This window comes from Stenella coeruleoalba (assembly GCF_951394435.1).
Source record: "Stenella coeruleoalba genome assembly, chromosome: 2".
Classification (NCBI taxonomy): domain Eukaryota; kingdom Metazoa; phylum Chordata; class Mammalia; order Artiodactyla; family Delphinidae; genus Stenella; species Stenella coeruleoalba.
This window is the reverse complement of record NC_137147.1, coordinates 172547249-172559764: the sequence shown is the minus strand read 5'-3', so window position 1 is coordinate 172559764 and position 12516 is coordinate 172547249. Positions and strand designations below refer to the sequence as shown.

Genomic DNA, 12516 nt, shown 5'->3' with positions numbered 1-12516 from the left:
GATTTCTTGGCAAGGGTGGCATGTCAGTCTACGTCTATGGAAGAGCTGAAAGCAGTTACTCTTGAGTGGTCAATCTGAGTACTTCTTTGCCTTAGCTTGATTTTCTTCTCCATCCTCCCCCAGTGATACCTTTAGTGCACTCCCAGGACCTGGTCCTGTTTATCTCCTTATCCCCATCTTGTTTGTAATGCTCTGAGGATATCTGAGAAGTAAATGCATCCTTTCTCCAAGAAGCCACCTATCTTACTTCCATATTCAAAACAGGTTATGATTTTGTACTTCATTCTTTAAGGCAGGGGTCCCCGACTCCCAGGAGGAACCGGGCCGCACAGCAGGAGGGGAGCGGCAGGCAAGCGAGCGGAGCTTCCTCTGGGGCTCCCCACTGCTCCCGTTACCGCCTGAGCCATCCTCCCCCCGCCCCCCATCCGCGGAAAAACTGTCTTCCGCGAAACCAGTCCCTGGTGCCAAAAACGCTGGGGACCGCTGCTTTAAGGGATTAAATAAGCTAAGATCTCACAGGCTCTCAGATCTGATACATAAACACACCAATATCCAAACACCTATAGTGTGCGTCTAGTAATAACATTTCACTCCAGATAAATTTCAAGTTTACAACAAAAGCAGATTTGAGAATTAGGAAAATAAAGAAAAACAGAATCCTATTGAAATCATTATGATTCTCGACAGCTTTTTGACTATATTTGGTGCTGATAAAACAGAGAAAATATAAAAGTCTGTTTTCTAGAGTCATCCCTTTCATCTTTTTTTGGATAGCTCTTCAAGATATATTTTTCTTGAATTTCTTAAAAGAAACCTTTACGAGAGCAAAGTGTTTAATTTTGCTGAAGAAGGAAACCGCTATGACTTTATCAATTTTCTTCCCCTATTTCAAGCTAAAGATTCTATAACATGAAAAGCCATGATATTTTCAATCACTGTAAAATGTAATTCTCAGTACATCCGCCATAAGTATGAATTTTTTTCTTGAAAATTATATGAAAACATTACTTTTGTTTTTCCAAGAGCCCAGTTATCAAGACCAGCTTTTTCCAAAATGGTGGCACAGGTGTCAGGGCTCAGTGGAGGTTCTTCACACCACTTGTAACAGAGAACGTGGTACCTTTGAATGGGAGAGAGGGCTGGTTAGTATTTCATAAAAGTTTAACGTCTCAGGAGCCTGGTGGGCTTCTTAGAACAACTCTGCAGTAAATTGAATTCCAGACTGACTACTTGTGTAATTTGAGCATTGCTTTTTCACTTCAGTGATGCTTTTCAACACAACACTAAAACCCCGTACAAAACTCTGTCGTTCAAAAAAAAATTAACTGGATATTTTTTAGAAAGCAACCTTTCTCTGGTCACTAAAAGCAGAAGGACCGCAGTGGCAGAAGCAGAGGGAAAGATTTCATTCATTTTTTTCATCTTCACAAAAACACTGGGAGCTGATCTTCAAATTGGATGAAGGAGTTTAATTCTACACGAACTTCCCGCATTACAGCAACAATTGAGGGGAGGAAGTGAGTAAGGGCTTAATGCAGGAGGGAAATGAGAGAGGAGGAGATACTGCCCATCAGCCTGTGTTCTAGATGTCATCTCTTCCTGCCCCTCCTCCTCTTTTCTTCTGTGTATTTTCAATCCCCTTTCTCTCTCCAGCCTCCTCACACTTAGCGCAAAGCAATCCCCCTGAGTGCCTCTCCTCTGAAATGCTTCCATATCCCCCACTAGCTTTGTGGACAAACAGAAAGATGGTTTAGGTTAACTGTCTCCAGTTCCCTACTTCCCATCACTCCTCCGCTCCTGGGATCTTATTTAATCGCATATGATCTTTTAGTGATGAAGCCTTAGCCGGTTGTTTTCCATCCTAACCCTAAGTGTTCCTTCTGTAGTTCTCCGTCTTGAGAGAGTGTCCCTGAGATTCCCAGCCCACCCTGCCCCTCCCCCGTTTCTCCTCCTCCTTTTCAGTCTCCTCGACATGCCTCCTCGACTTGCTGCTTCAATGCTAGGGCTCTACAGTGCTCTGTTTCTTTCTAAGCTCTCTCACGCGTCACGTCTACATGCACGGCTCTGACTCTTCCCTGTATGTGATGATCGCTCTACATACATCCTCAGCCCTATTTCCATAAACTGGGAACACATTACTTCTGACTGCCTACCCTACACCCCCACCTGCTTATCCCACAGACACTCCGGACTCAGCAACATGCCTCACCTTTTCCTTCTTATCTCTGTGAATGATGTCACCCCTTCTTAAAGTACTAAAGCTAGAAATCTGCGTGTCATCCTAGATTCTTTCCTACTCTTCACTCGGTGTATCCGACAAGCTTAGAAGCCTCTCTGAAATCCCTTTTTCTCTAGTCCTACTGCCCTTACCTTAAACCACCTCCCGACTGGCTATGTGCGTCTTCACGCCCTCCTCCCCGCGTCCTAGCCGATGTCCACAGCTCTGTCTGAATCATCTTAATAAAATGAAAATCTGATCAAGTCCTTTCCTGACTTGAAAGTGTCCGAGAATTTCCCACGTTCTAAGCTGGGACGGCAAAAGCAGGTGCTTTCCAAGGCTGGGCAGGCCACGTGAATATGTGAGCCGGGAAGTGTGACAACGTAGGAAATGCAGAGGTCACACCTGCTGAAAGGCCGTCTTTAAAACTGGCTGCCACGCATGATGACGAGTCTGCATGCCCCCTCCTGCTCTGTATCCCTGCCCGCCTTGCTAGCCTCACCCTTGGCCATCTTCCACGGACATCTTGGGCTCCAGTCATGAAAGCTATTCACAGTTATGCCAAAGGGCCACATCTGCTCGTGGCTCGATGCTTCTGGGTGTGTCATCCTCTGTGCCTGTATGTCCTTCCATCCTCACTCCTTGTTCCCTCAAAGAAGACCTACTCTTCCGACATTCTAGAAACGCTCTTTAACAAATCTTCAGTGAACAGACCCCTGGACTAACATTCTATTTCCCTGTGTAAGACACACCGGCTGATGTCCACTGCACACTTGGGGTGCGTGGGCCGCAGCTCTGCCTAGTGTGCCTGGGCGCTTCTGCTCCTCCCAGGGGAGCCGTGTTTGCTGCCAAACCTGTTCATTCACTTGGTGAGGAGTTACTCAAATAAATATCAGATAAACTGATGAAACGTGAGTGAGGAAAGCCAGAGGGCTCTTTCTCGAAAAATGCACCAAATGCTTTGGTGAGACCTTCTAAAGAAGTACTTATTCTAAAAAACTATGGAATTAAACATGGAGGAAGCCATTACAGAAGTTGGAGCAGAATCATAAGAATCAAGGAATATTTAGCCCTGTGATTGTTTCAGGAGTTATCTTTAACTTCTTGCTTCCCCTCAAGAAATATGAATGGAAATCATACCTAAGGGATTATGAACAGTTTATGTAAGAAAGAGTCAATAAACTCTGATTAGTGGACATTATTCAAAGAAAAAAATAAGCCTATATCAAAAGATTGAAAAATGAATACATGTTGATGTTCTAATATATATATTACTTTTATGATTATCTGCTTTCTCTGAATTTCTACTATAATCTAAGAAGTCTCCCCCTTCTCTCCTCACTCCCCCCAGCTCTACTTCATGCTCCCAGACCTGCACACTTTTAGTAAAAATATCCACTCTCTTTCATTCGTGTAACAAATACTTATTGAACACCCAGCATGTGCCAGGCACCCTCCTAAGTGCTGGGGACACTGCAGTGAACACGGCAGACCAACACCCTGGCCTCCTGGAGTTTACGTTACATCGTATGATAATGTAGATAATCAGATCCCTGTTCCCACAACTAGTCTGGACTGTGAGTTTCTTAACGTCAGAGGTTCTTTTATGAATCTTTGGGTTAAGATCTGAGTTAATCTTTTGTTCAAGGACTGGAACATAGTGGGTCTGCAATTAAATGCTTGTTGAGTGACTCATGGACTGTCTCTGGGACTTGCTGTGGAAATAAACACCTAGGCACACCAGATGAGCTTATGGAGGAAAGCCCCAGACCTGTGCTTTGTTGTGCCTCGTTTTAAATCCAACATACTGACTCCGCTTTGCTTTTTATGGGTTCGCTTCATGGTGTACATTGTGGTATTTTAGACCACAGCACAGTAGGCTGTAAGTAATTCGGGGAGTTTGAGGCTGAGGCAAAAATAATAATGAAAATAATTATAGCTGCTATGTATTGTCGACATTTGGCTCTATCTACAAACTTCACATATATTTCTTCATTTACTGTTTATAACCACCTATAAAGTAGATATTGATACTATCATCATCATCCTTATTTGCAGATGGGAAGACTGAAGATTGAACGTTACTCAAGTAACGCTGAACAAAGTCACACATTTAGTAAGTGGCAGAATTGGGATTCAAACCTGGGTTTTCTGATTTCAAAGCATGTGTACTTACCTCCTTCACTACACTACTTCCTTCGTTAAGTTCTGTTTGTTTTAGAGCTCTGAAAGCCAAACCATTGTGTATAGGTGCCTGGTGGGAAAATAGAGCCAACTTCAGTGGCTTCTTAGTGTAAGGGTTCATTTGAAATAACTACAGTAAAAACCCAGTGTCTTGTGCAAAGTAAGTTCATGTTATGTGTCTTCCTTAAGGATTATTTCTTTGTCACAAAACAGAAGAGTTTATCTACAACAGAATGGACAAAGGGTCTGATGAATTTTGCATCTTACAAGGAGGGTTAGTCAAAGGCTAAGCCAGACAGAGGAGGGTTAGTTAGTCCTATTTACACCTCCACAGGGCCTTTGCAAATTGTCCTGCCTTCCTAAGAGTCTAGCCAATTCGGATGACAGTTTTCAAATTAGTGACAGAGAAAAGGCTTAGCCTTTTCTTTCTGGAGCTCCCTAGATTCAGAACAGTTATTCACATGTTCTCCATAAGCTTAGTTTTTTCCCCTCTTCATTTATCATGTAGTAATTTGCTATTCTATAATAGCGTGGGACTTGGAAGCATATTTAAAATTTTATTCTCACCTCTGACCTCCCAAATAAGTTACTTTCAAGTACAACATCATCAAGAAAATCAGCTCAGCTCGTCTACGGGCCAGATTGTAAAACCATAGATAGTTTTGAAACTCCTAGTTTAGTCTAGCATTTAAGGCTCTCTCTTCGTAACTTTACCTGATCGGTTTGCCCATCTGATCCCATCTTTATAATGTCTGTCACGTCAGTGACACATACTGCTCAGCCAGTCTAATCCAAGTCCCTCTAGTCTTTGGAACACCAACCTGTACGCCAAGAAAGCCCCTTCCTGTCTTCTCCATAAACTATGCCACCATCAGATCCTTGTTTAGCACTCTTTCTTGATATTCTCTCTTATCAGCCTTCTTGGAGGTCAGCTTTCTCTTCCCTGAACTCTTACACTATGTACCATCCCTTTGGATCTTGGTATTTATTACCCTGCGTTGTTCATTAACCTCTAAGTCTGCAGCTCTGAGAATCCTAACTGGACTGTTAACTCTTGAGGATCAAGCAAGCTTTAAAACTCAGTGTCTTCCACAGTACTTAGCACAGTGCCTTGTATAGTAAAAAAAGTCACTGAAATTTAAGGGTACTTATATTAAGAATATATTAACGTTACCTATATTGATAGTTAAGCAAGTTAAAGATGAACTCTTCTCCTAAAAAATGAAAAGTATAATAATAAGGTCAAATTTTAATTTGAAATTTGAAACTCAAGAACGTTTGGGTTACCTGCTTTCAGGTACAGAATGGAGAATTTACCTACTGGCCAATAAGAAATTCCAGTATTTTTTATTTCTTAAGTTTTGAATATAAAATTGTGTCTGCTCTGTGAGAAGTAAAGTCAATGATTAAATGTTGGCTGTACTTCTGAACTCTAAACCTTGAAGTTTTTAAGTCTGTCTTAAACTACTATAGAAGAGTTGCCAATATGAAAGTCACTATATTTATGTAATTTTGCTCTCTGTCATGAAAATGTGGGAGGGTTTTCTCTCTATCAAGGCAGTTCAAATGAACACCTTTCTTTCCTTTCCTAGGTTTCTAAAGAAAAAAACTCAAAAATTACCATGAATTGCTGAAAATACGCAAAAAGAATTAGAATTCTCATTTCATTTAGAAAGGGTCTTGGTTACCCCAAGTAAAAGATTGCACAGTTCATTGTGCAATCACAAAACTTTGTTTTATTCTTAATATTACTTTGTACACTCTTTAAAAAAGGCAGAGAATGTTACCTATGGAGACTTCCTCAAATGCTAGGCTTTACCTGAAAATTGTAATAGATTTCACTTTTGAAAATTGAAACTTCAAGTTTAATGGCTAAATCATCGAATTGATAAGTATCAGAAACATGGGCATTTCAAACATTAAATATATAAGATATTGAGCCTCTGTAGCACCACTAGTGTGTCACTTGATCATATACATTTAATACATAACTTAATTCATTTTACATTAATCTTGAACACTGAGAAGGACTCCTAAAACCTAATTGCTTCTGTATGTCTTCTAAATCCCCTTTAGAGACTATCTCACTCGATCCTCGTAACAACTCTATCAGGCAGTCATGAGGAAAATGAGGTTTCCTGGAGGCCAGGGTTTGTCAGCCTTGACACTGTTAATATCTTAGGCTGGATAATTCATTGTTGGGGGCGGGGAGGTTGTCCTGTGCATTTTGGGATGTTTAGCAGCATCTCTGGTCTCCACACACTAGATGCCGTCAGCACCCTGCCCTCCCACCAGTTGTGACAACTGAAAATGTCTCCACACATTAACATGTTTTTTGAGGGTCAAAGTCTCCCCTCATTGGCGATCACTGGTACCGGCCCATGATCACCCAGCAAGTGGCAGAGCTAAGATGAGAACCGGCTCCCCAGAACAGAATCTCAGGCCCCTCTGTCATCCTGTCTCTGACCTGGATCTCTCAGCTGACAACAGAAATTTCCAGCCCCAGTTAAGAGTTACCTGCTCTTTCGACACACAATCATTTTCATGAACAAAATGCCTCCTTTCTAGAACCCCTGCGTGATTCTCTTTCTGTTTCCTATCATTCTTCTCAAGAATTTTTACTGTACATGGAAACTAAAAAGAAGTCCACATACCGCTTTATAAAGTTGGCAAAAAGTATCCGATGTGAGTATCCCTGCCTTCGAATTCTCGCTGTTTCCAGAATGCCTGTGTAGCGAAGCTGGAGCAGGACTTTCTCTTTGTCGTATTTTCTTGCCTGACGTTCATTGTTTGGTTTGATGCAGCGGACAAAGTGAGGTTGGCCGACCACCATTTTAGATAACAAATCCATCAGAGAATACTATAATATGCAACAAAAATAAAATTCCCAGCGTAGCATTCAGAAACTTATGAGCTCGCAGGTCTTTCTTTTAATTATAAGAATAAAATCTGAAAACTGAGAGTTACACAGTAATTCACAATGAGGGATATATGTGTTAATAAATATTTTCTTGATAGTATATTTTAAAAAATACATATTTACTCATAAAAATGTAGAGGCAATAACTAGGAACTTAGCTATTAAAAGGTTGCCTGTGAATTCTTTTTTTTTTTTTTTTTCGGTACGCGGGCCTCTCACTGTTGTGGCCTCTCCCATCGCTGAGCACAGGCTCAGCGGCCATGGCTCACGGGCCCAGCCGCTCCGCGGCATGCGGGATCTTCCCAGACCGGGGCACGAACCCGCGTCCCCTGCATCGGCAGGCGGGCTCTCAACCACTGCACCACCAGGGAAGCCCTTGCCTGTGAATTCTTAAGGCAACTTTAATTAATAGACGAAATTATTTTTGATATAGCTTGTTTGGAAGTAATTATATCCTCTCAGGGAAACTGGCCAAATTACAATATTTAGCACACAATCTGGTTTCCTCCTTATACGATTAATTTCCTTGTCTAGTTCTTTTTTTGTAGAAAGTATGAAAGTAAACACTTTAATCCCTCTGAGTATCATCTCCTAGTTTAAAATAAGGACTGAGAAGTTAATGCATTTTACTATGTAAGACACAGTTATAAAAATAAGCAAATCCACTTAAGTATTCTAATCTGCTCTAGTTTGATAATTTTCTGATTTTAGAAATATTTTAACCACATAGATATGAAAACCGTCTTCTGCAGCAATACCGTATTAAAACAGCAGCCAATTGCTGGACAACCAAGTATAACACAGTAGGATAATCATGGTTCAACTAAAATGAAATCCCAACCAACCAGTATGTCAAAGACCGGGATTACGATTGTTGGCAAGGTAACGAGTGTAGGAACATAGACAGCTGTTGATGGCTGAATCTCCTTTACTGATGGAAATATAAAGCCTGGGTTACAAAGCCAGTGCAAACCAAATCCTGGAATTGGGCAACTGACAAAGCACTGGGTTTGCACAGCTTCCTCTTGGGCACCGACACTCAGCTGTGAGCTTCTTCAAACAGCTGGGGTCTGCCACTTTGGGGCCCTGTTCATAACATTTATCTGTGAGTCATCATTGCAAACATCTGCCAGACACTAGAGATAGAAAGGTGATAGACGTGTCTGTTGGCATGCTGAGCAAGAGCTCCCTGCAATTTAGGCACTGGTGCTCCTTAGGGACCAAGGCAGAGAATTACATCATGTTCATCCTCCTCTGCAGAGTGAAACATAACTTAAAATATGGTACATACTATACGGAATTGCCTTCTATCCCTTTTCACTGCAGCCCGAGGTGTAAAACGACTTTATGAATGCATGGCTGGAACATACACACACTGTTTGATGTCAACAACAGTGGTATGGTAATGGTCTTGGATGACTCACTTAAAGACGAAAATAATCTGGCTGTAAATACTTTCAGTCCTTCAGCTGTGCTGCAGCCTGCTGTAAGGTGGATGTACCAGCAGCAAACGAGATATTAAGCATATAAATGCACTACGTGCTACTCAAAGATGTTAAGCACACACTGTCTGCTACGAGCTTAGGACTTGAGAAATATTTAATAAAGCTACCCAGTTATTTTTAAAAGTATTTCATGACTCTGTTAGGGAACTGGATTTATTCACTGAACATGTAGTAAATTTAACCCCATTTCCTCCCCTTCTCCCACATTACATGATATTAATAAATTTCTAAATTTTAGGTGGTATTTTATTCATTTTCATTAGCTGGTTAGTATGATTTTATCAGAGAGATAAACAAGAACTGGAACCAATAATGAAGGCAGGGTCATCTAGAGTTTGTTTTCCAGGGCACAGAGAGAATGAAGTGCTTCTTTTCTTTTCTATCTCTCTCCTATCTTGTCCAAGGAAGAAAGGTCACCTTGGTCCTATGCTAAGGACACAGTGACTCACTTCCTTGGCATGTTACTGGTATTTCCCTGGTGTCCCTTCTCTTTGTCCCGTGCCTACACCAGTTCTGCTTTTCTTTCGAGGTGTTCAGCTCGTCTAGGTACAGGGAGACGTGGAGTGGAGGTGGATGCTCAACCTTGTCCCATCTGTCCACCTTAAGATCATTCAGGGGTGGGAAGGAGGGCTGATGGTTTTCATACCACTGAATTTCAAACCCTTTTAGGCTTTATTCTAGTGAAAATGTATTTGGTTCTATGGACAAATTGTAACCAAGCTACAGACCGCCATTAAGATTGACCTAGTGTACAATAATTTCATCAATAAAATACCAAAGTAAACCAACCCATAGGTTTTTGAGAATGCACTGTAACATATCGTGTATCTAACAGATAGTAAATGAAATACAACACAAATTCTCTTTTGCTAATAGCACTCTGATATTTGTTACTTACTTTTAATCTGTAACTCCCATTTAGAATAAATAACATGCCTAAGCACACACAACATAATTTAATATCTTACTCTAAAATACGAAGCAACTGTTTGTGTTTTCATGTTGGTTGTCTCTCTGGCGTGACGGGCGGCTTCTCCAGTTTCACCCTAAGACCCAGAAAGACAGCGATAGTTCAGCACCTATTGTAATGTATGCTCTACAGGGAGCACGTGGAATTTTCCTTAGTCTATGCCTTCACACACATAAAATAACAAAATGTTGAATTTTAATTTTAAGGTAATTGTTTTGCCAGTCTCATTGGGATTTTAATCAGTTTTGCCTGGAATGTATCTCTGACCTTAGCTAATACATTTTTAGTTGGTCTTAGAGTAACATTAAAACTAGCTATAAATGAAGAGTTAGGAATATATCAGAAATGCATGATTATCTTAGTGACTAGCGGTAATATGAACATAAGTATCTGTTTAAGTAGAAAAGAAAGATCAAAGGGAGAAAACGAAGGGAAAGGCTGTTTGCTCTTATCATACAAATACTTCCATTGTAAAGGTTAGATTCTTAGACTCAACTGCCATGAAGAATACATTTCCTTACCTTTGTCACGTTGATTGATTTTTCTGAAGTCCTCATTTGATAGTTCATTATGTTTTTAGTTTTAGAATATGGCAGATTACCTATGGGAATGTAGATAAAATTAATACACCTTTTAGAATCCTTAATGGTAGAAGATTTCCTCCATTTACTTCAATGTTAAAATGAGCATTGCTGGCCCTGCAATATTCATACTCACGTGCTTGGTTAACTAGTTATTGAGACACTTAGAAATAAAATAATATTACTTGAAAATGTGTAACAAATTTTAAATTCAGAAAAACACTCCAGCTTAGGGAATAGAAAAAGGAGAGGTAAGTGTTGGATTTCCGTTTAATTGCTACAAGATATGGGGTGATTAGGATAAAGGGAGTGATTTGCTTCTTTGTGTGTGTGTGCTAAATAGCATCTGAGACTTTCTTTAATGCAAATGTAAGCTTTACAATGGGCCTTAAAAACCATATGGATCATTAATTCACATGAAGTGGTTATAAGCAAATCAAGTGTGGTTGAGGGCAAAGGACGTTTTCAACCTAACATTCAGAAATATATGCCTGGTGCTAGGGCTCTATAATTGTACACAACCCAAGGCTGTGGAAAATCACAGTGTAGTGAGAAAGATTACGTCCTCTGAAGCCAGGAAGACCTGGGTTTGCACACCAGCCGCAGTGTTTAAATTGTGGATCACCTACTTAGTCTCTGAGTCACAGTGTGAGTCCATAAAATGTGGATAATTACGCCTACCTCACAGGATTCTGATGACAGGTGACGGTGTGTCTAGCCCGTGGTGCCTGGAAATGTCAGTTCTCTTTCACTCGTTGCCCACCTCCCACCAAGCACAGTACACCAACTAACCCACGAGCCAAGAGTTTATCATCCTAGTAGGAATGTTCCAAGTATCTCCAGAATTCCGTATCACTTCAGGAAGATTGTTTCTCTTTCATCCTTGCAGGCAATGAGGCTACATATTTTGGCAAATTCCTCACATTTTTTTTGTGGCTGCAGAAGGCTGGCTCAGAGATGAGGGTGCAGGAAGGAGCCCTGCCTGGGGTGCGGCTGGCAGCGCCCTGTTCTGCTCTCATCCCCTTTCCCTCATCACCCCAGGAAAAGTGCTGGGGAGGGGGGGTGACTTTTGTGCGGGGCTGAAACTGCATTCGGCACGGTTCCCTCTTGAAATGTGACTCTTGCTGAACAGAGCTGAGTGGACAGAGACAGTAACTGATGACCGTCAGAGGGGCAGCTTCAGGAAGTATGCCTACTGTTCTTTTTCTTTCTTTCTTTCTTTTTTTTTTTTAGGATTATCAGGGAAAGTTTTAAAAAAATAATTTAATTGGGAGAAAAAGTGATCATAGACTTGGAGATTTCTTGGAAGCCTGATGAACATACAAAGTGCTAGAAGCACATGAATTAGGACAGACCCTTTGCTTAACAGACATCATTACTTAATATTAAGCAAACATAAAGTAACATTTTAAGTCTATCTGAAAATCAAACAACTAGAGGGAATTTAAAGATTACTAATTTCCCTTTAACAAAATTTACACACTAACCATAAAATTATTTAACAACAAGATAAAGCGAGAGCCTTTCAAAAACTCATTTATGCATACCAGCAAGAACTAAAATTAGCGTAGATCTTAATTTCAGAGAAATGTATCCTCTTTGCATCTATAGTTGACCTGATGAAAGAACCTGTGATAAAACAAACTAGAGATTTGAGCTGCCAGCAATTCTGATGTATTTCCCCCTAATGCTGGCCGAACTATATTTCATATTTGCATGCCAAGGGCCATGGTTATTTTAGAATCTTGCAGAAGCATAATGTAGAAACAACGAACCTGAGCTTTCAAGCCTAATTCTAAGACTTCTCAGCGGGGTAATGCTGAGAAAGGAGCTCAATGTTCCCCAGTCTCAGTGTGTCATCTGTAAAAGCAGTTCCTCCTCAGAGTGTTGTTTTAAATTTATTTATTTTTGGCTGCGTTGGGTCTTTGTTGCTGCACGCGGGCTTTCTCTAGTTACGGTGAGCGGGGGCTACTCTTCGTTGCGGTGTGTGGGCTTCTCATTGCGGTGGCTTCTCTTGTTGCGGAGCACAAGCTCTAGGCGTGTGGGCTTCAGTAGTTGTGGCACGCGGGCTCAGTAGCTGTGTTGCACGGGCTTAGTTGCTCCGCAGCATGTGGGATCTTCCCGGACTAGGGCTCGAA

The 12516-nt window shown here is 41.0% G+C and overlaps 1 protein-coding gene across 2 annotated transcripts in view; it reads right to left on the bottom strand.

Annotated features, from left to right (window-relative positions):
* The window catches only part of MYO3A (myosin IIIA), a 176919-nt gene that overhangs the window by 34211 nt on the left and 130192 nt on the right, over positions 1-12516 (bottom strand). Inside the window, exons 24-27 of one of the 2 annotated variants that reach the window (XM_079915200.1) lie at positions 10319-10398; positions 9796-9873; positions 7057-7262; positions 1009-1120 (exon numbers count right to left, since the gene is read on the bottom strand). In XM_079915200.1, the coding sequence (XP_079771326.1) occupies positions 1009-1120; positions 7057-7262; positions 9796-9873; positions 10319-10398 (476 nt within the window). The remainder of the gene's footprint in view (positions 1-1008; positions 1121-7056; positions 7263-9795; positions 9874-10318; positions 10399-12516) is intronic. The other variant, XM_079915197.1, reaches the window with a different exon arrangement.